Here is a 24,977-nt window from a genome sequence, read left to right on the forward strand (position 1 = left end):
AGAGGGAATTGGTGGGGATGTTAGCAGGACAGGTGACAGAGTTGCTAAGAGTTTCTTCGCTCTACCATAAAGTGTAATGTGAGCTTGGGGACGGTGGGAGCTGCCTCTGCCTTTGGTTTTTTTTTTTTTTTTTTCCTTCATCTTTTTACTATTGCCTTTCGGGAAATAGAGACTTGGCAGGTGTGTTCAACAAGTACTTATAGGGTGGGCGTGTCACAGATGGATGCATGGATAGATGGACGGATCCTGTTGGATTTGATTTGAACTGATTTCAGGGGCTGCAGACATCACCCACGTGTTGACTTAGTTCCTGGCTGCCCTTCCCCCCAGTCTCTACAAAAGAAAGCCAAAAAGACAGCAGCAACCCATTAAACTTAAGATGACTGGTAGAAGAGCCACTCCTTAGGGACATAAGTGGTCTTGGTGAGCCCTTCTGTGGAAACAGCTACCCACGTTAAGTCAGGAGCAGGGGGCCTGGAGAGGGAGAGAAGGAACTGGGAAATCAATGTGTCTCTCTTGGTGTGTGGCAGCCACATTGTGGCAGGAATGCTTTCTCTGTATGAGTGTTTCTGATGACCCTCTGCTTATACTCCTAGGCCCGAGTAATGGCAACTATTGGAGTGACCCGGGGACTTGGGGACCATGACCTGAAGGTGCATGACTCCAACATCTACATAAAACCATTCCTGTCTTCAGCTCCAGAGGTACTACATGAGGTTTTTGTTTCTATTTTGTTCAATCAAATGCTTTCTCCATGATTCCTCCCATGGCCTGCACCCCATCCCCAGACAGCAGCCCCCGTCCGTCACATGTGCCGCTGCCGTGTTCCTTTGTCCTGCTCCATCCTCACGCTGACTGTCCTGCTTTCTGCCTCACCTCCTGCCCTGGTGGCGTTTCCTGCCTCCTCGGTCCATCCCACATAGTGTCACACTCTGACCCCCGTTCGCTCAGAAGCCATATCCCGGGGCTATGAGAATAAAGCCCAGACTCCTTTGGTTGGCATTCAAGGCTTCTTATAATTTGTCTGACTGTCTAGACCAAAAATTTGCTCTTTGTCCCTCCCAAACTTGCCAAAAAGAACTCGCCTTGTCCTTCCTGCCCATGGCCTTCGGTTTCCCACAGTTGCTTAAACTATTCCTTCTGACTAGAATGCTTCTCTTCCCTGTCTGCAAACCATCCAAATTCTTTTTTTTCTCTCGGGTTTAACTCACATGCTTCTCCCGCATAGGCCTCCCGATTTCTCCCTCCCCCACCCGGAAGTAATGTCTCTCGCTGTCTTGATACACGTAAAGCCGCTATTTGAGAGCACTTGCACTCTCTCTCTGCCTTATATCATAAATGGTCACATTTATCCCCTTGCAGATTTTAAATGCCTGCAGAACTTGTATCATTCAGTTGATATTTAGAGAAGTCAACTGAAAAACAGGTTGTCCTATCTTTGGTTTAAAAAATTCTTTTTCTGGGGCACCTGGGTGGCTCAGTCGGGTAAGTGTCCAACTTCAGCTCCGGTCATGATCTCAAGGTTCGTGAGTTTGAGCCCCGCGTTGGGCTCTGTGCTGACAGCTCAGAGCCTGGAGCCTGCTTCGGATTCTGTGTCTCCCTCTCTCTCTGACCTTCCCCTGCTCATGTCTCTCTCTCTCTCTCTCAAAAACAACATTAAAAAAATTTCTTTTTCCCTCACCTGAAACTAATGTTAAAAAATCTGACAACACATTTTCCTTAAGCTATGGGAAACATCAAGTTCTGTTTCAGGGATATCTTTAGAAAATATTTTGCTTTTCTAAGTTATAGAGAAATCTAAGTAATAGTAGTTTAAGGCTCTATTCTTTTCACCTCACAAGGAGGCTGGAGTTTGGTGGCGCTCATGTAGGTGCGCCACCTCCAGCGCCCTAGGGCCGCCATCTTTGCTGCTCTGACTTTCCCGTCGTGGTTGCAAGGTGGTGGCTGTGACTTTCCGCATAACATCCTCAGGCAAGGCAGGAAGAGAGGGGGCAGCAGCCTGTCTGTCCCCACAGACACTCACTTGTGTCTCATTGGCCAGAACTGTGTCACATGACCTCCCCAGCTGCAAGGAAAGTTGAAGGAGAGAGCTGTAACTTTTCCAATTTTTACAAAAAGGGGAGCCAGGGAGAGGGGAGTCAGGAACCAGTGGTGTTTGCACTCTGTGTAACTACCTGTTAAAGCAATGCCTTGTATCAGAAATGCCCAGAATGTTTAGATATAGCTCCATCTGCATGTTCTTCCCAGGGGTAGGTGTTGTTTTATTTTATTTATTTTTATTTTTGTTTTATTTTATTTTTAATTTTTAATGTCTATTTATTTTTGAGAGAGAGAGTGAGCACAAGCATGGGCAGGGGAGGGGCAGAGAGAGAGGGAGACACAGAATCTGAAGCAGGCTCCAGGCCCCAAGCTGTCAGCATAGAGCCTAACACAGGGCTCGAACCCACGAACCACGAAATCACGACCTGAGCCAGTCAGATACTCAACCAGCTGAGCCACCCAGGTGACCTGGTGGGTGCTGTTTTATTGAAGGCTTTTTTTGTTGGAAGAAACCAAAACCCACTCAAGCTGACTTAAAAGAGTGTTTGTTATGCTAATATTGGAAGAGAGGTTTGTGGTGTCCACAGGAAGAACCCAGAAGAGCCAGCCTTTATGAGTGGTTCTGGAGTCAAGGCCACCCCTGGCGAGCCTCAACAATGAGCGTCTGTCACCTTCATGAGGGTGTTCTGCCCTTAATGTGGCTGGTCATGTTCCATGTGTCTCTGCCACCAGCCAACCCAGTTTCTTGCTCTTGATTCCAGATTACCAGAGAGGAATCTCATTGACGTGACTAATTTTTTTTAATGTTTGTTTATTTTTTGAGAGAGAGAGAGAGCACTCACACGCCCTCCCCACCCCCACCCCGCACCTGAGAGGGAGGGGAAGAGAGAAAAATATATCGAGAATCCCAAGCAGGCTTCTCACTGTCAGTGCAGAGCCTGACTCAGGACTCAAACCCACAAACTCCAAGATCACGATCTGAGCTGAAACCAAGAGTTAGACACTCAGCGGAGTGAGCCACCCAGGTACCCCGTCGACTCGCTTTTTATACCAGGCCACAAGTGACTTCCCAGCCAACAAATTGCCCCTTCACATTGTCTTCCCCAGAGCCACAGGCACAAACAGCCACTGAGGTCCACCCTTGGCAGGGCTGTGAGCAAGGGGGTGGTTCCTTTAGAGTCTTCATTGCTGAGGCTGGCCTTCACAATACATCTAGTCACAGGAGGCTAGGAAGCCATGGAGAGGGATATCTCCAATAAATATAAGGCATGGAAGACACACATATTAACTGATATCATCCAGGATTTCAAGTGAGGCCAGCTTGGTGGACATACTGATTACTATTTGTCAAGAGCCCATAGATGTCTCTCTTTTGACCTCAGAGCGATTCTGCATGCGCGGACCAGTACTACAGGGTCCAAGGTGGACCCCTGACCCCTCTATTCTGGCCAACATCAGGATCCACGAGTTATTGCTGAAACTACCCCTGGCCAGAGGAAAACAGCAAATACTAGACTCATGGATTCTGTATTTTCCCCCTTGAGACAAAGCCATTCATCAGACACATTAAATGGTGCCATCACCTTTCTTCTTTGCAAAAGGGACAGATGAAGTATGACTCATGTTCGGGGGTGGGGGGGCGGTGCTCAAGGACCACCAGTCACTTTGCTTCTTAAAGCAGAGTGAAAAGCTCCTCCTCACCCTCTCCCACCCATAGCTATGCTTTCTAGATAAAGGGAAAAGTTTGGTTTGGTTTGAAGGAGAATGATTTCTATGTAGATTATAGATCTCTGATTGCTCTGTTCCCATGGCTCCAAAGAGGAGTCTGTAGGTTTGAAACTTGGACGTGCATGGAAGGCGGCCTGGAGACTCATGAAACAATCTTGGTTGGTTGATCAGAAACCTCACATTTCCCATCTAGAGTGATGCTGGCTTGCAGGGACCCGGGTTGGCTGGTGTGGCGCTGGTGAGGGGCTGGGAGGGTGAGTATGTTTGAATGGCAACCGGCCACCTCTCAGAAAATTTAAGTGCTCTTAGAAAAGTTGTAGAGTTCACTAAAGTGCAGATTTTATAATAACAAATGTAACAAATAACATCTATTAACTTATTAGTCTGGGCCAGACAACTTACTTTGTGTTTTACACATAGTATCTCATTTAATCCTCACCGCAACCCTATGAGGTACACGTGATTAGGCCCATTTTACAGATTGGTAAATTGAGATGCAAGGAGGCGAAATAACTCCCCCAAGGTTGTACAAATCCGAAGTAACAAGATGGTACCTATATGCAGGTCAGTGTAATTTGATTAGGGTCTGTAGTGGAGAGAAGCTGAGTGCAAAGAAATTTCTTTGGACAGTGTCCAAGAGGTTCAGGGAGGCTCTGAGAGGATCTTTGTCCTGGGACCTATGGGGCTCGAGTTTCTCAGAGAAATACTGCTGGCCTTGGACTGAAGTTGTAGAAAACGATGGCATAGTAGAGAAAGTAATTGGGATAGACGGTAATAGCCTTTAGTGTGTGCCAACCTGGACCAGACAGAATTGTGCAAAATAAGATTGTGCACGTATAATTTAGCTTAATGGGTATGTAGTATAGATCCTAAGATTCCTTTGCACGAGATGAAAATCGTTGTACACTTTAAATGCTTCCAGATGGAGAGGCCTTAGCCAGAACCAGGAACGGGGAGGGGGAGGTTAGAGGGAAGGGGCGGAGCGTGAGAGACCGACGCAGGGGACCCCTCGTTCCCGTTCTTGGGACAGAAACTCCTCTTTCTTGAGTGGTAGTGATAAAATCAGACGCCAGACAGTGGCTGGTGGGCTTCTTTGGGGGAGTGTGGGAAGCCAGGTGAATTTCTGTAAACCACCGCCTGAAGAGTCAGTGCCTCCTCTCCTGCCTGCATCCTTCACCCCCACCCCACCCTCCCTGGCTCTCTGTGACTTCCCAAGAACATTCCCCTGCTCCGCTCCATCTTTGCCAAGCATGGGTCTTTATTTCACATTTGGTTTCTAAATTTCAAATCCAGCTCAGTCTGGTAATTTTAACAGTTGGGGAGAAAATGTGATTTAGTTCTAAGTAGACAGTCTCCAAAATCGTCTTGGAAATCAGCATTGTTACCTTCATCATTGTAGCTCCTAATTTGATTCGATGAGCTAAATAAAAATAAGACAAAAACATGTGTATCAAATTTACGTTAAAAAATGCTCAGGGGCTTAAAAATTAGAGAAGGGTTCCTAGCCAAACACATTTTCGGTTTCACTGAAACACAAGGCGCTGGAAAAATCTCGAGTTTGCCAAACCCAAAGAGCAGCCGCCAGGTTTGCTGAGCCTCCCTCCTGTCTTCCAAGGTCCAAGGCAGGGATTTCTGGCCAGGAGCTGAATTCCACCGGAGGCCCCGCCGCCCGGGCCTTGGCCTGACCTCGGGGTGTGGAGGCGTGTTGACTCGCATCTGGGCCGCAGCACCGCGTTTTCTCTGTGTCCCAGTACGAGGGGCAGCCTTTCCCGTGGAAGAGAAACCGCCGCAGCCAGGTCTCCCCTCTTCTTGCTCCATGAAGCTCATGGATATTCACCTTCCCTGTACTCTCCTGACCGTTCAAGCGGAGGAGGAAAGGGTCTGGGAGCTCAGGCCTGAGAGCCAGCCGCACCGCCTCTCTCCAGCATCTCTCCTCCCCGCCCCACTCCAGCACGCTTCCTGCTGCGCTGGTTCCTGGGCACCGCGACACAGGCCTGCAGCCTGAACCTGCAGATTCTCTGCTGGGTGGCCCTTTCCGACCCCAAGCAGGCCCCCCCCAGAGCTGGCCTTGCTCTTCACGTTGCCTGCTCTCCGGCCTGCACTCCAGGACTGCCCCGAGCCCCTTTCTGGGCTCTTGGAAGAACGATGTCTTCTCCCAAATAGAGGCCAGTTTGCAGAGCCAACCCCCATCCTAGACTCTGCGTCCCCTCCCCTCCGCGGCCCCCCACCCCCACCCCGCCACCCCTGCTAGACTGAACCACAAGGAGCCTGGTTTTCTCTCTGTTTCCTTGGTCTTTTCCCTGGTGTTCGAGTTTCCTGTCAGCTGTTTCTCATAATTGCAGATGACTCATTTAGCTCATTCTTTTCTTCATCTAGATTTTTTTTTCTTTCATCTGAAACTGCCTTCTCCAAGAGAAGGAAGACCCTAGACTCCAGTATCTGAATGCCCACGTGACTGGCACTATTTTAGCCTGCCTTCCCCTTCCCTCAGGCGAGGTGACCATGCCTGTGTTCACAAGGTGCTAAGAAAAGTAAGAACATCTGCAGAGGGGCGCCTGGGCGGCTCAGTTGGTTAAGTGTCCCACTTTGGCTCAGGTCATGATCTCGAGGTCCGTGAGTTCAAGCCCCATGTGGGGGTCTGTGCAGACAGCTCAGAACCTGGAGCCTGCTTCAGATTCTGTGTTTCCCTCTCTTCCTGCCCCTCCTCCACTTGTGCTCTGTCTCTTTCTCTCAAAGTAGACTTTAAAAAAAAACTGGAGCTGCCTGGCACTAGGTTTTGTACATTGTCAGAGGTGGTCAAGAAGTTCTAGTCTTCATTCCCCACCAGCTTCTGGAAGGCTTTGCACTTAGGGATTTCCACTAGTCACTTCCATATTAAGAGAGAATGACTGTCTTGTTTGAGCCTCCCCTGTTGTCTCCCATGAAAACATGATCAGTAGCTAAGAGCTCATCGTTGGGGTGTCTGGGTGGCTCAGTCAGTTAAGCATCTGACTTTGGCTCAGGTCATGATCTCCCAGTTTGTGAATTCAAGCCCCATGTCAGGCTCTTGGCTGATAGCTCAGAGCCTGGAACCTGCTTTGGATTCTGTGTCTCCCTCCCTCTCTCTCTGCCCCTCCCCTGCTTCTACTCTGTCTCTGTCTCACTCTCAAAAATAAAAATAAACCTTGAAAAAATTTTTAAAAACTCATGGTTGACAACTTAACATTTAAAGTCTTCTTATTCTTGGTAGCTTTTCATACCCCAAGCCAAAGTCCCATTTTGGGAAAGAGCCTGTTTTATTGTGCTGTGTACTTTCTGCAGTCTGAACAATTCATAAAAAACAATATGGATGCATAATGACATGGCGGGGAAGCTGTACCATATTAAGTGAGACAGAATATGATTGTATATACAAAGTGTGATCGTAAGTTGGTAAGAAGGCATATGCATGTGTATACAAATACAGGCGTGAAGGAAATTTCATAAAATGGTAACAGTAATTATCTTTAGGGGGTAGAGTAGGGTAAACTTGTTTTAAAACTTTCCCTCAACAATACCTTAGGAGGTGGTGTGTGATGTAGTACTTAAAACCTCAGACTGGTAATGAGCGTTGACTTCAAGCTCTGTCTCTTCAGTTATTAGCTGGGTGACCTTGTAAAAGGTACTTTACCTAAATCTCAGCTTCCTCTTCAATAAAAAGATGACAGTGAAACCCGGGAACTTAGGAACAAACTGAATGACCTACGTAAAGTACTTCGCCAGAACCCGGCATAATAAATATTAGCTCCTCGCTCCTCTTCCAATTCCAGCAAGACCACAAAATTTCCCCGGCTCTTAACATAGAGATCCTGAGTCCAGTCGTGTTTATTGACCAGCACACTAGGGAACATGTCCTCTAGAGCATTAGAATTTTGGGACAGGTTGGAACGGGGGACTAGTGAAAGAATCATCACCCATAAACCCTGTGATTCCTGCTCCCTAAGGGACGAGCGGATTCACAAGAGGGAGAGAGGACTATATAATTGAAAAAGGAGGACAAGAATAAGAAGGAAGCAGGGGTGAGTCCGGATGAAGCAAAATCTGCCTCGTGGGGGTCACTGGGCTTGGAAGATAGCTCCACAGGCTGTTGGCAGTAACGACGCTCCTGATTGCAGAGGGCCCGGACCCAGGCGCGAGGCAGTCGGGAAGGGCCTCAGCGAGGGAGCAGCCTGATAAACGTTGGGGTGGGGCCTGTAACGGCATGGAGATGGGGGTGCAGGGGTGCGGGTGCCGAGAGGCAGACAGGGCGACCGCCGTAAAACTGAAACTGCAGCAGGAGGACAAACACTAAGGAAGGGACCAGGAAAATGGAAAGGAGGTACTTGTGAGCGACGTTTCAAAAAAAGAACAAAAACAAAAACCACAATGGTGAAAATTGATGGCAGACTGGATTTACTGGATGAAGTGAGTGAAATTTTCTAAAACTTAAACTGCTCTCTAGCCTAAGATAAGGGAAAAATGCTGTTTGTGGAGGTCTGGAGAGGAAAACTAATTTTATGCTTTTTTTTTCCCTTCTGAGTTTTCTGAACAATTAAAAACATAGACACAGGTGGCTCGGATGAAAATAACTTTATAGCTGGTGTAAAGTTAGACCAGAAACCATTGTTTGGATTTCAGACCAAAATGGACTTCTTATTCTTGTCCACCACCACCCCTCCCAGATTAAATTTAGGCCCCAGCTAGCTGTGGGCTCCCCTCTCGCCACCCCACAGGAGAGAGGGGTCTGCCAATGTCTGCCTGCTAGAGGACAGGAGCCAAGGGACAGGTGCTGCAGAGGGACAAGTTGAGACCAAGGAGAAAACTCCAGGGGCTCAGTGCCCCACCCCATCTCCCCAACCCCACGGAGGGAGAGGGCCTAGAAGTGACAGATTCCAATACAGTGCCTTTGTGCCCTTAAGGACTGCAAAACCAGCCACCCCAGGACATGGAGCCATGACGGTCTGTATTATTTAAGTTATTACCTTTCATAGCTCTGTGAGTTGACTGGCTTCCGCTAGGTAGTTCCCTCTGGGGGTGTCTCCCGTCAATGCTGGATGTCCCCTGGGGCTGGAGTGACCGGAAGACTAGCTGGACTGCAAGTCCAAAGCCGCTCCCTCCCATCCATGGCTGGCAGGTGAGGCCGGCTATCCGCTGAGGAGTCGGGCTGAGGCAGCTCCACGTGGCTTCTCCGTGGGGTTTCGGCTTTTCATAGGGTGGCAACCGGATTCTGAGAGAAAACACCTCCAGAGCGAGTGGTTCAAGAGTGCCACGCAGAAGCTATAGGACTTTGTAGGACCTGGCCTTTGAAGGCCTAGAACCATCAGCTCTACCACTTGCCAATGGTCAAGGAAATCACTAAGGCTTCCATACTTGAGGAGAGGGGATTGGACTCACCTCTTGAAGGAGGAGCTGTGTGCTTGTACAGGGAGGACCTGGATTGACAGCGCCCATCTTAGAGGCTCCGTACCACATCCTGCCCGTACAAGTTCCCCACACCAGGGCACTTGGGTAGCCCAGTCCGCTAAGTGTCTGACTTGTGATTTTGGCTCAGGTCATGATCTTGCGGTTCATGGGATCAAGCCCTGCATCAGGCTCTACACTGACAATGCAGAGTCTACTTGGGATTCTCTCTCTCTCTCTCTCTCTCTCTCTCTCTCTCTCTCTCTCTCTCTCTCTCTCAAATAAATAAACAGACTTTGGGGGGGGAAACAGTGCCCTCCCTGCTGTGAAATCTTGAGGATTAGAGAAATAATCATCTTTCTTCCAGTGCAAACTAATATAAGTTGATGAGTTAACTGTTTAGCTCATTAGTCAACAGAGGTAATCTAGTTTGCAGTATGGAGGCAGATGTACAAAGAAGCTAATTAAACATGAGTCATCAGGACTCTGCATTTGGACCAGTCCTTACTGAGTTTGGTTGTTTCTAAGAGATGAAGAATGTTCTAGGTAGGGGGCAGAAGCAAGGTTAGAGTCGGGAATCATTTATTTGTAAACATTTCTCGAAAGAAAGAGACCTCATTTTCCATGGTTTAGTAATTTGTCACCATTTCTCCTCTCTTAGTAAGTACATTGGTATCTATGTTTGTATTCATAATTATTTCCATATTCTTTTTTTTAAAGAGAGCTTCTAAGATTTTGTCAATTTCAGGCCTCACAAACCACAGACTCTCCTACAAAACAAAAATGAGGAATTCTATCCAGGGATACTCTGACAGTCTAGGACAGTGGTGTTTGACAGTTTTTTTCCCAGTTTTAGTAAAGATATAACTGACATGTAACATGATATAAGTTCAAGGTGTACAGTGTGTTGATTTGATGCATTTATATTTGCACATTGCCCAATGATTACCACTATAGCTCTATCACAGAACCACCATTTCTGTTTTGTGGTGAGAACATTGCAGCTCTACTCTCTTTTTAAGTATATAATACAATATGTTATATATATAAATTTTATGTATCTACTGTGTGTAGATACAGGTCATAGAGAACTACCGTCACAGTGCCGTACTTCCCATCCCTGTCTTCTAACTGGAAGTTTGTGCCCCTCGACCTCTCCTGTGCATCTTTCTTCTCAGCGGGAGTGATATCCTCTTGCAGGCTGTATGCCCCCCTCCCACAGCCGCCGCCGCTTTGAGAAGGTGGGGGGGGGTGGTATTAAGAATGTAGAGAAGCTTTTGTCTGTGGTGCTATCTGAGTCTACGTACAGGGAGGACTTCATGACTTCGTCTGTCCTCCATCGGCATCTCTAACTCTCTAGCTGTAAAAATCACTTGTATGCATGTGTGTGACATTTTCCTGGTTTGTTTCCGTTGGGAAGTGACTTGGGAAGTAACCAGTTATTTGAATAAAATCAGAATTTGACATTTACTTTGACACCAAAAAATCTTGCTTGGCAACTCATACAGTTTACGGTCATCCAAGGGAGCTAACCTCTATATTGTGTCAAATATTTCTTCTCATTAGATTGTTTCACTGTGATCCTCTTCTGAAAAATAATAATTTCATTGGACTGTTTCAGTTAAACATGCAGTATCCTTTTTTTGCATTAATTTATTGCATTACACACAGAAGAATAGTTTGAGAAGTTTGTTTAAAATGCAAACCCCAGGGTGCCTGACTGGCTCAGTCATGATCTCGGGGTCATGAGTTCAAGCCCCATGCTGGGTGTAGAGTTTAATTTAAAAAATAAAAATTAAAAAATAAAACAGATGTTATTATATATTTAAAATGCACGCCTATGGTCTTGCCAACATAAAACAACATCCACACCTCAATGGCCACCAAACCATTCAGCAGATAGGCAAGCATGGCATCACTGACTATAATGTTTAAGGACCACTCTTTAAGATCTGTGTATATTTGGTTTATTGTTTGACGATTCTTGGATCATGTGTGATAAGACTGGTATTTGAATAAAATAAGATCATGCATCCCCCCCCTCAAACGACAGCAACTCTCTGGAATCTGCTTCCTGAAAATCTAAAGCACTAGGTCTAGAGTAGGTCCTAGGAGTTTTCACATGTTTAGACCATTCTGAAGCAGGGGATCCAAAGACCGCTGTTTGAATAATACTGTCATTAGCCATTCTTCACTGGGCTTCAGAAACTTCAGTTTTATAATCCCCGCGTGGGTTCATTACACATCCATGTTCTAGTCCTGGACTGCGTGGTCCAGTCTCACAATGCCCGCGGCTCCATGCCGGACTGCTGGGTGAGGGGCCGCACTTCGTTCTCCATGTGCGCAGGTCTGCTGAGACCTGGGCTCCTGGCTTCAGAATAACTACACTCAGTGGGGTGGACTTTGCCGCCCCCAGGTGCCCCTCAGCCCACCAGGCATGGCTGTGTCTCCTCTCCTAAGGCAAGGTCCATAGTTACTTGGTCTCTTGCTCACTTGAGCTCTCTGAAATCCTGCCATTGTGAGCAAAGTCTTGTGAAGTAAGAATACACTGGTTATGTGATTATGTTGAGTCCTCAGTGGCCAGAAGTAGCAACTACACATATAAAAAATAGCAGCCATTTCACTATTTATTCGTTAGGTGATCGTATATAACTTACTGTCAGTGTGGACATATTAATAACTTTGTTGGGAAAACAGCAGGAACCCAAACTCGCCCAGGCAAACAGGCACATATTGTCACTCTGTGTGTGCCTCCTCACTGGATTAGACATGACTCAATCCACCTACACGGCACCCACGTAGTTTCACTCACAGGCTGGGCTTTCCTCTGACCTTTATCCCTATAAATGAACATTTTAACAAACAGAAGCTCATTCCTCAAATTACTGATAAGCTAGATTCAAGCCCATTCATTCTCTGATTCATTCAGTGAGCCTTTGATTCAGTGGGGCACGAGCCACTGAAAGCCCAGAGAAAGGACTGGATCCTGAGAGCAGCCCAGCATGTAAAGGAAAGTCCTTCCCGTAGATCACCTCACGGAGCTGCAAAGTCCTGGTCTCAGAAAATGGAAGCCTTATGCTATAGCAGCCAGGCTTCGGGTACAGTTTCTGGCTCTCTACGTGCTACCTTCTATTTTAGCTGATTTAGAAACGTTTTAGCTATTAGGTGGTAACCAAAGTCAGATGTTTATTTTGTCTGTAGACTGCAAAAGAGAAAGCAAACCCTCAAGAATATCTGTGGTATATTTCAAATATAAAATTATACCCACAGCCCCAGTCAGCCAGCATATTTAGAATACTTAAATGTCCCTTGACGCATTTGCAGTCAGAGGCCCTGAGGTCACGTGGCCAGTCACATCCAGCCCTAACTCCTCGTATGATGAAAGAGTCTGAGAACATTAGTGCCACCAGCATCCACGGTGGCCACCTAATCCTAACCTTTCATTTCACAAAGGGAGACACTGAGGATTTGAAAGGCCATGCCTCATCCCTCAACAATCCCCAGTGGAAATCCAGTTCTGTAGCCAAATCAAACTATAAAAAGCCACCAAGCACATCAGCCCTCTCTCACCTCCCCAGGGTTTGGCCCCCACAGTAAGGCGTATGATCCAACTCCTTCTCCCCGACACTCCGGGTGAACAATCACCACTTCTTTCCATATTCCCAGCAGGTGGTCAATAGACTTTGAAAACATGAATGACCAAAATGGTTTTGCCTTAATTTAAGGAGAGGTGGTTTCAAACCCAAGTCTTTTGCCACCAAGTTCAGTGTGTGTTTCATGGCATAGTGTAGGTAGAATCACAGCAACACAGACTCTCGATGCAATTTTGGTTGAAAATAAAATAACATTGAAATAATTGGCTTGGTTTGTAGGACCACAGGAATATGCTGGAGTTTTCTTTTTCCCTGGCATAGATGCCATGTTCAGAGTTCTATAGGTTGAGCTTCAGGGTTGGCTACATGGGGTAGAGACTTTATACTCTCCTTATTTTCTACTATCTCTTGGCATTCTTTATACTCTCCTTATTTTCTACTACCTCTTGGCATTCTTTATCTTGGGAACCATCTGGCTTTTCTGCCAAGAACACTTGTGAGAGTCCCAATCCCTGCTATTTGAAATGAGACTTGTAACTGAACCCCGAGGCCCTGACTCTGACGCCTCTCCTTCCACCAGCTGGTTCACTTTCAGGTCTACTAACCTGAGATCAGTGCCATAAAAAACACCATGCAGTACACTAGAACTCGTGGTTTCCTTCCACGTGATCTCATTTGATCTTTAGAGTAGCTCTACCTGTAACAGGTACAGCAGGTGTCCTTGTAGTTTTGTCTCTAATTTTTAACCAATGATTTCAGAGATGAGAAAAAGCCCATTAGACGCAGAGACCTGAAGTGAGGGCTTCTAATAACCAAGGCCGGAGGCTCTTGTTCCTTCAGAAAGCCAGTCCTCAGCTCTGGGGGCTCCTGGGCCTCCCCTGAGTACTTCAGAGGGAAAAAGGGTTGGGAGAATTTGCTGAGTTGATAAAGCTGTAAAAGCTGTGAGGGCATCCTAGAGAAGTGGCCGTGATTGGGCAAATGGAAGAATTGATGGATTCTTTTTAAAAGTAGCTTCCGGAAGCCGGCCTCAGCTTACACTAGCGTGAGCTCTGTCAACGTGCCATGGAAATCTCATCAGTAATAGAACAAAGAGGTGAGCACACATTACACGAGTGCTGAGGCAGCAGCCGGGGGCCGAGCCCTGAGTGGAGGCCCTGGGTTAAAGACTCGCCATCACAAGCTCCTGTGTACATAGATGCCGGCGATGACATTAAGGATGTCTCTAAGTGCTTTGAAGCTGAGGGCCCTGTGAGAGCAGTCAGCGCTTGGCTCATTCAGGGGCACATTAGTCAAGGCTCTTGTGCCCCCGAACTCTTTCCTGCCCCCTCCCTTACGCTGAGTTGTTTGTTTGTTACCAGCTCCAGCGAGGACAGGGAAGGAAAGGAAAGAGTCTGCTACTTCTGTTCAATATCAGCACATTGTATTTGAGTGACTGCTTGGAAGTGTCCGAGGTGACAAATGAAATCTGCCCAGTGACCATATTAGAGCGTCCTCGGACTAGATCTCACACACTGAATTATTTTTCTTCCCCCCTTCCTTTCATTTATTCTTTGTCTCAGCAAGTGTGGCCTGAAGATCTCTTGTTATTTACTACGAAAAACACTGCCAGGCCCACGGAAGAAATGCAAAGTGGGATCTCTGGGCTCTAGAAGTTGAGTCTCGGGAAGGGAGAGAAGATGGCCAACTGACGGGGCGGTCGGTGTTCACTGTAAGCAGAACACGGCATGAATGTCCTGTGAGGCAAATGCTTCTCTTGGTTGTTTAGTGAGTGGTCACTGAATGCTAAGCTCTGCGCTCTGGGGTTGGAAACAGGACAGCTCTGACCCTGCTCTTTGAGGGGTTCATTGCCAGTGACCCTGTTTTCGAGGTGAGGCCTCCCCACTATGTTGGAATAACCTGGCCCTTGTCTAAATAAGCTGAGGTTCGGGCACAGCCCTGCGCAATCGGAAGGTTTAAAGAGTAGACGCTTGAATCTAAACTTGTTCGTTTAGCACCCCTCGGGATTCTTCAGCACGTGAAAATCTGACGATAACCAGTCTTGTGCAAGAGACAGACAAGTGGACCTGGAGGTACAAGTCTGACGTGGAGGACTGTGACCACACCGACCAGGGAAGAGAAAGAGATGCTGCTTGTTGGTTGCTTTCCCTGGGGTTGCTGTGGCAGCAGCGGGTGGCACTGCACCCCCCAATCCACCCCCGGGCCCGGAGGACTGGCAGGTCCCTCAGGGAAGGGAGGAGGAACCCAGGAAGGGACCTGTGGGAAATCACCTCCCGCGTTCAGATCTTTGTTCACACGGTGCCTTTCCGGAGAGGGCTGCCGTAACTGGGTCCTCTACAAGGACGGCCTGGTCACTCTTCTTACTCCGACTTTTCTGCAGAGCACCCGTCCGCTTCTCGAGTTGCAGTTTTTGGTTCTCTCTACTAGTGTAGATGTCCTGAGGGACTTTGTCCCTCCTGTTCACAGCTGTATCCGCAGGGCCTGGAAGAGTAGCTGGCACACAGCAAGTGCTCAGTCAACACATCCAGGCGGCTCCAGGCGGGGCAGATGGACCCACACAGGCCCCATCCTCTCTCAGCAGCTCAAATTCTATTGCTCTCTAAAACTGCAGGGATCTCAAGGATGCCTGTGGCCTTCCTCTCCCTTTCTGGGCAGCTGGGAACACAGGAAGGAGCCACACAAAGCCGGGACCCTGTTCCCCAGCTCTCCTGCAGACACAGGCGCTGGCATAGTGCACCTCTCCCCTCCCGAGGCCCGGGATACTCTCTTCCTGGTGTCCAAGGCCGGGAAGCCTCAGAGCCCATTAGTTTAATGTGAGGCTTCCTGGAAGAGCAAGAAGCTATTTACAGAATTGAAGAGGGAACTTTGGAGAGGTGAGTGTGGTCTGACTGAGGAGAGCCAGCACCAGCTGCGGGGAGAGGGGGTCAGGCCTCCAGAGCCCGCCAGAATCCTTTGAAGCCCTTGCCGCTGGGGAGGATGGGCGGGAAGCGGGTTGTCTTGTGCCGCAGCCCAGTTTATCTGAGAGCGTTTTCACAAAATGTCCTGCATTACAGGTTAATGTACAAGACACGAGTTGTAAGTGGAAAGTTGGCAGAGTCCTTTGGAAATTGGCTAAAGGGCAGGAAATAAAGGGTAGCAATAAAAACCTAAAAGGATGTTAATTGGGGAGTGCCTCAGGGAACAGGGTTGAGACCAGCTTTTTATTATTTACATTAAATATACTTCGAGAATGGTTTGAAAGGATTTTCATGTTGGCTAATGAAACAGCATTAGAGAACTGTGTGTGGAAATGTGAATAGTGGAATTAGGGAAGGATTCAATTTATTGATGGGATTGAAGAGAGCATTTCCTAACATGTTTCTGTTTATCATCCCACTCCTGTTCTGCTGGCCAGATCTCCAGTTGAGTAGCGGGCAGGATAACTTAAGCTTAAACAGCTCAAATCTCTACATGTTTTTGGCCAGCAGAAGCACTTGAAGAGATTCTGGCACCCTAAACCCAGGGTAGTCCTGAAATTAAACGGATGTTATCTTCAGACCTAGAAATCTTTCTTTTAGAAGGCGCTAGAAGGCAGATGGAATCTCCTATTTAGCTACAAGTGCAAGATTGGAACTGGAGCACCTGACATCATCTCCCCACCGCCTGAAACATCTCTTATACTGTGGCGTTCAGGTTGTCACAGAAATGTACTGTGGACCTACCCCAGAGTAAGCTAGTCTCTCTTAGGCCAAGTCATTGCATACTGGAAATAACGACCCGGTGAGCCAGGACTTGAGGTTGGGAGCCCAGAGCCAACATTTGCTGGCCTCTCCAAAGCCTGCCCTAGACCATAGGCTGTGCAGGCATCACAGAGGCCACCAAGCCCTGCATTTCCTTGTTTGCCAACAGGGGCCAGTAGGCATTCCCCTCAGCCTCCACACTCTAGATACTCGGAGTGCAGCCCAAGGACCCACAGCATCCGCATCACATAGAAGGAGCTGGAAAGGCAGCTTCTGGCCACAACTGAATTAGAATCTGCCTTTCAGCAGGATCCCCAGCTGATTCCCAGGCACATAAACATTTGAGAAGCACTGCTCTAACATTTGTGGCGCCCAGGGGGTCACAAGGAAACCCAAGAGGGATTTGGTTGCCTCTATAGAGTGGAAACCAGACCACATGAATTCAGTCAGTGGCCAGAGGATCGAATTTTGGCATTTGGGACTTTCCAGGCTGCTGTAAGTTTAAGATTCCCCCTGTTGTTTTCCTTAATTTGGCCTCATAAGGCACACTGCCTTCTGTAGAATGTAAATTTCTACCCTCAAAGTGAAAATGCCTTTTGAGAAAATGTTAAAAGCTAGTCCAGTACACCCCTGAGTTCTCTTCTCCTGTGGGCCATGCACTGGGCTCTTAGCTGGTCGTTACCGCGCAGTTAGCAGGCCACAGAGGCCTGGTACCTGGGGGCTGCTTTTCATCTGCGCTCATTTTCCCAGGGCCCTGTGGGCAGGCGTGTGGTATTTTGTTGTTCTGTGCTGCCGGGTATGGGCCTTTGGTCTCCAGGAGCAGCCCTGTGTCAGAGGGTCACAGGCCTGGGCAAACCTCTCTAAAACTAGGAGGCTGGGCTTTCAAAGATGTGGATTTGAACAGTGCATAGCCCTCTTAGAGTTGAATTCTCTCTAGATCTGAGATGACCTAGCAGTGACTGTGTCTGATGGGGGACACGGCTGCTTAAACTCCAGACTCCTTCCTCTCCCTGTCCCGCCACTGGCCTACAGCTTTCACACTTGCTTTCAGAAGATGGGGAAAAAGAGAGGGGTTGGAGGAGCTGGAAGGTTGATGAAGTTGACCTGCATGTGTCCTCAGCTCATGAGGTAGTGTCCATGGGCTGGTTCTGCCCAGTGAGGAGGGCATGGCAATGAAGTCCTAGACTCCTTTGCTGCCAAAGCTGGGTGAAAATAGAGTTGTTGCCTAGCCCCAATACTGCTAGATTTGTGTTCTTCCTAGTTTCATCAAGGTTATTCTGTTCTTCACAAAGAGTACAGGTGGATACTGAGAGATCTCAAGTCATTCCAGGGCCGAGGATGAGGAAGGACTTACAGTTTGCCAGGATCCACTTTGGAGATTCAGATTTAGCCTGTGTCCTCCTTAAACCTGAGTGTAGCCTCTGAGCCCCATCCTAACAGGAGGGCAATCCTGCCCCTTGGGGCTCAAACAGGTAAGCGAAAAGGTGATTCAAGTGAGCCCATTAAATAAAGTGTCTCTGCAGTTCTAGACAAACACAGAGTAACTACTGAAGATCCAAGGCTGGCCTTCTCTCTCCAACGGACAGAGCTAAGAGGCAAAGAAATCTGTTATTTCCTGTTACTTTAAAAAATTTTTTTTAACATTTTATTTATTTCTGAAAGACAGAGACAGGGCTTGAGACGGGGAGGGGCAGAGAAAGAGGGAAACAGAATCTGAAGCAAGCTCCAGGTTCTGAGCTGTCAGCACAGACCTGACACGGGGCTCAAACCCACAAACTGTGAGTGAGATCATGACCTGAGCCGAAGTTGGAGGCTTAACCGACTGAGCCACCCAGGCGCCCCTGTTATTCGTCTTTGTGCGTAGAGCCCCTGGCCCAGAACAGGCCCTTACTGAGTATTTGTGGAATGGATGTGCAAAGGAAGGGAGGAGGCAAGCCTCCGGCTGCTTTTCTGGCTCACGCAGTATCTATTGTAAGTATCATTCCAGCTATGTCTCAGGCATTAATTTTCAATTGATTCTTCCTTGTCAACGTGTGAGCCCACCCATTGAGTCCCATATGTCTACAGAGCAGGTCTCCAAAGGAGGCCACCTGTGGCCACAAAGCTGGTTGCACAACCCAGCTCTTTGTAGCGCACACTTAAAAACCCCTCGGCGAGCTGGGAAAACAGTTTGTTATGGGAAATGATGTGCTGCCAACTTCTTAAGCAGGAATATTTCCATTCTTTTCAGGTAAGAGTCTACGATCTCTCCAAATACGAGCACGGAGCAGATGATGTGCTGATCTTGGCCACCGACGGACTCTGGGATGTTTTATCGAACGAAGAAGTGGCAGAAGCCATCACTCAGTTTCTTCCTAACTGTGACCCAGATGACCCGCACAGGTTTGTGTCTTGCTGTGGTTGTAGGGTTATACCTCCAGCCAGTTTTACATGGTGGGACTAAAATAAATAATAATCGTGCGCTTTTCATCATTCATGATTTGTAGTAGAGCTGATATGGATGGATTAGGAACCAAACTGCAAAAGGATAACATTTCTTATTAGAAGTACTTTCACAGTCAAATAAAAACCCTCCTTAAGTTGAAGCTAGATGTAAGTGGTATAAAGAATTTGATTTGTAAGATATTTCGGCAGCATATGCTTCTCACATTCTTCCCTCATAATTCCAAAGTGGGAATAATCTAATTTGTGTTCCTCCTGATGAGAGCAATACCAAATGCTCCCGGCAGTGATTTTTATCTGTTGGGAAATTATTTCTTTTGAGAAACATTGGGGAAAGAGAGGAAGATTAAAGTAGGTTTTCCTTTGTAGCATAATGGCAGCGTAAATATCTTCAACAGCTCTAGGTGACCCTCAGAAATAAATAGAAATTCCTCTAGGAGAAAGGCAGCTTTCACTTAGAACACAAAGAAACAATTCACCTTGCGTAAAAGCCAGTAGAAACAGCAGACAGTGGAGTGAGACCTATAAATACTTCATTCTTGAATTTTATCAGTCAGAAATACAAATGAATATTTTAACATTTCAGAAAAATTTTTAAAGCGTTGAAAATAGGAACATGGACCAGAGATTGTAAACTGATTGCGTAGATTTTAAAAACAAGGAAATAGAACTTCTGGAGATGACAAATATAAAAATAAGAATTAAACCCAATGCATTAAACAGATTAGAGACAGTTGAAGAGAACACTAGTGAGCTGGAAAATGGAGCTGAATAATCCGTAACATGGCTCAGAGAGACAGGAGGGAAAATGTAAAATGAGATTATGAGTCTAGGGGTATGATCTAAGATGCTCTCAATAGCGTTCCGAAAGGAAATACTATAGCTGAGAAGAAAAACTTCCAGAATTGTTGAATGATAATGAAGATCCAGAAAGCCCGACAAATCTCAAGCAGAAGAAATGAAAATTTTAGGTAGGTATGTCATAGTGAAACTGAAGAACTTTAAACAAAGTACTAAAAGCAGCCAGAAAGAAAGACAAAACAGATATATATATATATATATATATCCATATATATATAAATAGCATTTAGACCGAAAGCTGACTTTTCAGAAACAACAATAGGAGCCCAAAGGTAGTGAATTTATATCTTCAATTGTCTCAGAAAAGAATATTTTAATATTAATGCGAAAGTTTTTCTTTAACATATATGAAAGAATTTTTTTATGTAGTAAAAACACCATTGAAGAGGATAAATTGAGGACATTTTCAGGCAAAACACAATATGAAGAATTGTAATACCAACCAAACTGCTCTGAAGCAAATTCTAAAGGATATGCTCAGATAAGAAACGGAAGTGGTCCCAGATGGAAGATCTGAGAAGTAGAATGGAATAAGTTAGTATCTTAGTAAGTTTATAGATATATTGACTCTGTAAAACAGAAACAAGGATGTCTATTGTGTGGTACTAAAAATGATAGAATTAAAATACTGAATAAAAACTGCACAATAAATTGGCAATGGGGGGCAGTGTAATCAATGACAGTATACTATGATTCTGATTGAAAAAAGGTTCTTTTAAAAGTGTTTAGCTTTACACTTTAAATGTGTTTTAATAGCAAAGAAAACTACAAAACAAATAGGATGTATAAGTTTGATACTAATCAAGGGAGAGAACACCTACAGGGAATTAGAAAACAAAGTTTTAAACAATTTACAAATTGAAAAATTATAATAAACATTAGAAATAACTAGGGGTTTAAGTAATGGGAAAAATACCACATATCAAAACTTTAAAGGCTGAATTTTGAGCCTTTTTTGTTGTCTAATGAGCTCTGCATAGATGAAAACTGTACTTAACCCTTGACCTGCCAGAAGTACCCACTTCCCCTCATGTCATAGACAACTTTTTCCAGAACTTTATCCTAAGGAGCCCCAGCCACAAGCTCTAGACTCTTTACCACAGAGAAAGATGTTCTGAGTAGGACCTTGAGGGCCGACTTTATTACGGGGCTAAACACGTACCTAAAGACGTCGTATAATGTTTAGGTGCTAGGAGCCAAAGGAGTAGAGCTATCTACTTGTAAATCATATGTTCTTTTCCTGAGTGCAGGCTATTAGTAAACACATGTCCAGTGTTTTCTTTTTCTTTTTTTTAATGTTTATTTTTGTGAGGGCGACAAACAGTGCAAGTGGGGGAGGAGAAGAGAGAGGGAAACACAGAATCTAAAGCAGGCTCCAGGCTCTGAGGCGTCAGCAGAGAGCCAGATGCAGGGCTCGAACTCATAAACTGTGAGATCATGACAAGCCGAAGTCAGACGTTTAACTGACTGAGCCACCCAGACATCCTAATACCTGCCCTAATTTTAAAATTTAGATCTGTGGTCCTTATTTCAACAATAGTGTCTAATTTAAGAAGTGAAAGCAGAATGAACACAGGAGAAGTAATGAAAGGACAAATTATAGATAAGAAAATAGAGAACAAATATACAATAAAAACTAAATGATCAGTGAATTGTAAAGTTGCAGGACAGAAAATCAATATACAGAAATCTGTTGAATTTCTATATACTAATAACAAACTATCAGAAAGAGAATATGAGGAAACATTCTATTTACAATTGCATCAAAAAGAATAAAATACCTAGGAATACATTTAACCAAGGAGGTGAAGACCTGTACTCTGAAAACTATAAGACATTGATGAAAGAAACTAAAGAAGAAAAAACAATGGAAAGATATCCCATGTTCATAGATTAGAATAACTAATATTATTAAAATGTCCATACTACCCAAAGCAATCTATAGATTCAAACTCAATTAAAATACCAAAAGCAATAAGTAAATAACAAACAAATAAAATACTAAAAGCATTTTTCATAGAACTAGCATAAAATAATCATAAAATCTGTATGGAGCTGCAAAAGTCCCTGAATTGCCAAAGCAGTGTTGAAAAAGAAAAAGCTGGAGGTATCACAATCCCAGATTTCGAGATACAACTCAAATCTGCAGCAATCAAAACAGTATTGTACTGGCACAAAAATAGATACATAGATCAGTGGAACAGAATAGAGAATCCAGAAACAAGGCCACCTTTTAATGGTCACTTAACCTACAAAGGAGGCAGGAATATACAGTGGGGATAAGAAAATCTCTTCAACAAATGATGTTGGGAAAAATGGACAGCTACATGCAAAAGAATTAAACTGGACCACTTTTCTTACACCATACACAAAAGTAAACTCAAAGATTAAAGACCTGAAATGATAAAACTCCTAAAAGAAAATTTAGGCCATAAACTCTTGGCCTTAGCAGTATTTTTCTGGATGTTTTTCCCCAGGTGGGGGAAACAAAAGCAAAGATAAATAATTGGGGCTATATTAAACTAAAAAGCTTTTGCACAGTGAAGGAAACTGTCAACAACATGAGAAGGCAACCTACTAAGTGGGAGAAAATTTTTGCAGTGTTTGATATATCCAATAAAGTGTAACTCGGCAGCCCAGGTGAAAAAAACACAAGAAATGAGCAGAGGACCTGAATAATAAGCCTTTTTCCAAGGAAGACTTACAGATGGCCAACAGACATATGAAAAGATGTTCAACATCACTAATAATCAAGGAAATGCACATCAAAACCACAATGAGATACCACCTCCTGCCGGTCAGAATTGCTAATATCAGAAAGATGAACAAGTTTGGCAAGGATGTGGAGAAAAGGAAACCCTCCTGCGCTATTGATGGGAATGTAAATTGGTGCAAACCCAAACCACAGTGAGCTATCACCCTAGCCACTAGGATAGCTATTTAAAAAAACAAAAAAGAAAAACCAGAAAATAACAAGTGTTGGTGAGAATGTGATGAAATTGGAACTCTTGTGCTCTACTGTTAAGGATATAAAATGGCACAGCTGCTATGAAAAAAGCAATACGGTGATTCCTCTAAAAACTGAACATAATTGGGGCACCCAGGAGGCTCATTCAGTTAAGTGTCCAACTTCAGCTCAGGTCATGATCTCGTGTTTGTGGGTTCGAGCCCTGTATCGGGCCTCAGTGCAGACAGCTCAGCAACCCAGTAGAAAAATGAGCAAGAACCATACACCCATTGACCCATAAGAACATTAATGAGCAGTAAATATATATATTTTTAATTTTATTTATTTTGAGAGAGAGCAGAAGAGGGGCAGAGAGAGGTGGAGAGAGAGGGAAAGTCCCAAGCAGGCTCCACCCTGTCAGTGCAGAATCTAACTTGGGACTCAATCCCATGAACTGTGAGATCGTGACCTGAGCCAAAGTCAAGAGTCAGTGTTCACTGACTGAGACACCCAGGCGCCTCAAAAAATATATTTTAAAAACACTCAACTGCAGAGGCACCTGGGTGGATCAATCAGTTAAGCATCTGACCCTTGGTCCAGATTCAGGTCTTGTCTCATGGTCATGACTTCAAGCCCTGTGTTATGCTCCGTGTTGGGCGTGAAGTCTACTTGAAAAACAAAAACAAAAACAAAAAACACTCCACTACAGTAAGCTGGGAGGTACAAAGTAAAGACGTGGAGTAACTGTAGATGGTTCTGTGAATTTGTAGGCAGGACTGGTCACACCTTGGCATCCCTGGTGAAGTTGGACGTTTGTATATCCTGTGACTCAGAAGTTCTGCTCCTAGGTCTGTGCCCTGGAGCAGTGGTTCTGAACGTTGGTCCTTGGCTCCCATGGGCATTGGCATCCTCTGAGCACGTGTTACAAATGCCGTTTCTCAGGCCCCACCCCACAGCTCCCAAATAAAACTCCAGTGGTGGGACGCAGCGGTCTGTATTTTAGCAGACCATCCCGGTGATCTGGTGCTGCTACAATTTGAGTCCTACGAAAAGAGATCCACAGAATTGTTCTTATTACAAAAGCTGGACTCAACACACATGTCCAGTCATAGGATGGATAAACTAAGGACAGCTCGAAAAAGGGAATGAACCAAACTTGGGCTCGTTAGCAGGGAAGAATCTCTAAAACATAATGTTGAGTTTAATAAGCAAGTCACAGATGAATACACATATTATGATTTTATTTACATGAAGTAGAAAACTAACACTATATCATTTAGGCATATAGATAATAAGACTATAACAAAAAGCAAGAGGATTAACCCCAAATTCAGGATAATAGTTACTCTGGTCGGAGAGGTGGTGGGCAGCAGGGGAGTGTATGAGCTTGAGGACGGGCCCACAGGGACCTTCTAAGATGCTCCTAGTAATGTTCTCGTCCTTTAGCTAGGTGGCAGGTACGTGATTATGCAGGTTATTTTGAAACTGTGTATATGTTGTATGTAAGTATCTGTACATAAACTATGACAGGCAGTGTAGCCTAGTGCTTACTAGCATGGAATCTAGTCAGACTGCTGGAGTTCAAAGCCAGGTTCTGCCCCTTCTACACTGTGGGGAAGTTTCCTGACTTCTCAGTGCCTCAGATTCCTTATTTGTAAAACGGGGGTTCCTATAGTACTGACCTCATATAGCGGTAATGTTTGTTGTGTTTATTCTATGTTTGATGCTATTTTTCTATGTTCCATATATTTCACAACAAAAAATCATCCTTTAGGGAAAAAGTGAAGCTAGACTGTCTCTCTCTTCTTAGACTTGTTTGGTATCCAGTTGTTTGGCTTCTTTTATTTGAATTTACATGTATTTTTCTCCTGTTGAGCTTTTATCTTTAATCTGTGTTTTGTAACCTGCTTGTTAGCAACATTCTCGTTGATTTTCTCTACTGTGATTATTTTTATAAAGCTTTGCAAAGCCAACTGACAGGTATGAGTGCAAAGGCATCAAACACTTTTTTTTCCTAATCTCTCCAAGCTGGTGTGGCTTTGCTTACCAGCCCACAGCTCTCCATGGCAACAAATCTGCCCTCCAGGGAGTGGTAGCCCATGGACAGTGTTGTCGCTGGGCAGGTGCGTGCCAGGTCAGAGCAGGCTTCTGGGTTCAGAAAAACTGCTGCCTCCAGAAGCAAGGCTTATATGGATTTCCGTGGAACAAACAGGGCAGGGAGGAAAAAGATGTTTTTGTCTGCTTTTCGGGGAA

At 45.4% G+C, this 24,977-nt stretch overlaps 1 protein-coding gene across 1 annotated transcript in view; it reads left to right on the plus strand.

The window, feature by feature from the left end:
• The window catches only part of PPM1H (protein phosphatase, Mg2+/Mn2+ dependent 1H), a gene marked incomplete at its 5' end in the record, with an annotated part of 260,313 nt that overhangs the window by 219,878 nt on the left and 15,458 nt on the right, over positions 1 to 24,977 (plus strand). The window contains 2 exons of the mRNA XM_029955458.1: positions 597 to 704; positions 18,705 to 18,856. Of these exons, the coding sequence (XP_029811318.1) occupies positions 597 to 704; positions 18,705 to 18,856 (260 nt within the window). The remainder of the gene's footprint in view (positions 1 to 596; positions 705 to 18,704; positions 18,857 to 24,977) is intronic.

Source organism: Suricata suricatta, chromosome 10, assembly GCF_006229205.1.
Source record: "Suricata suricatta isolate VVHF042 chromosome 10, meerkat_22Aug2017_6uvM2_HiC, whole genome shotgun sequence".
In the NCBI taxonomy this organism is placed as follows: Eukaryota; Metazoa; Chordata; class Mammalia; order Carnivora; family Herpestidae; genus Suricata; species Suricata suricatta.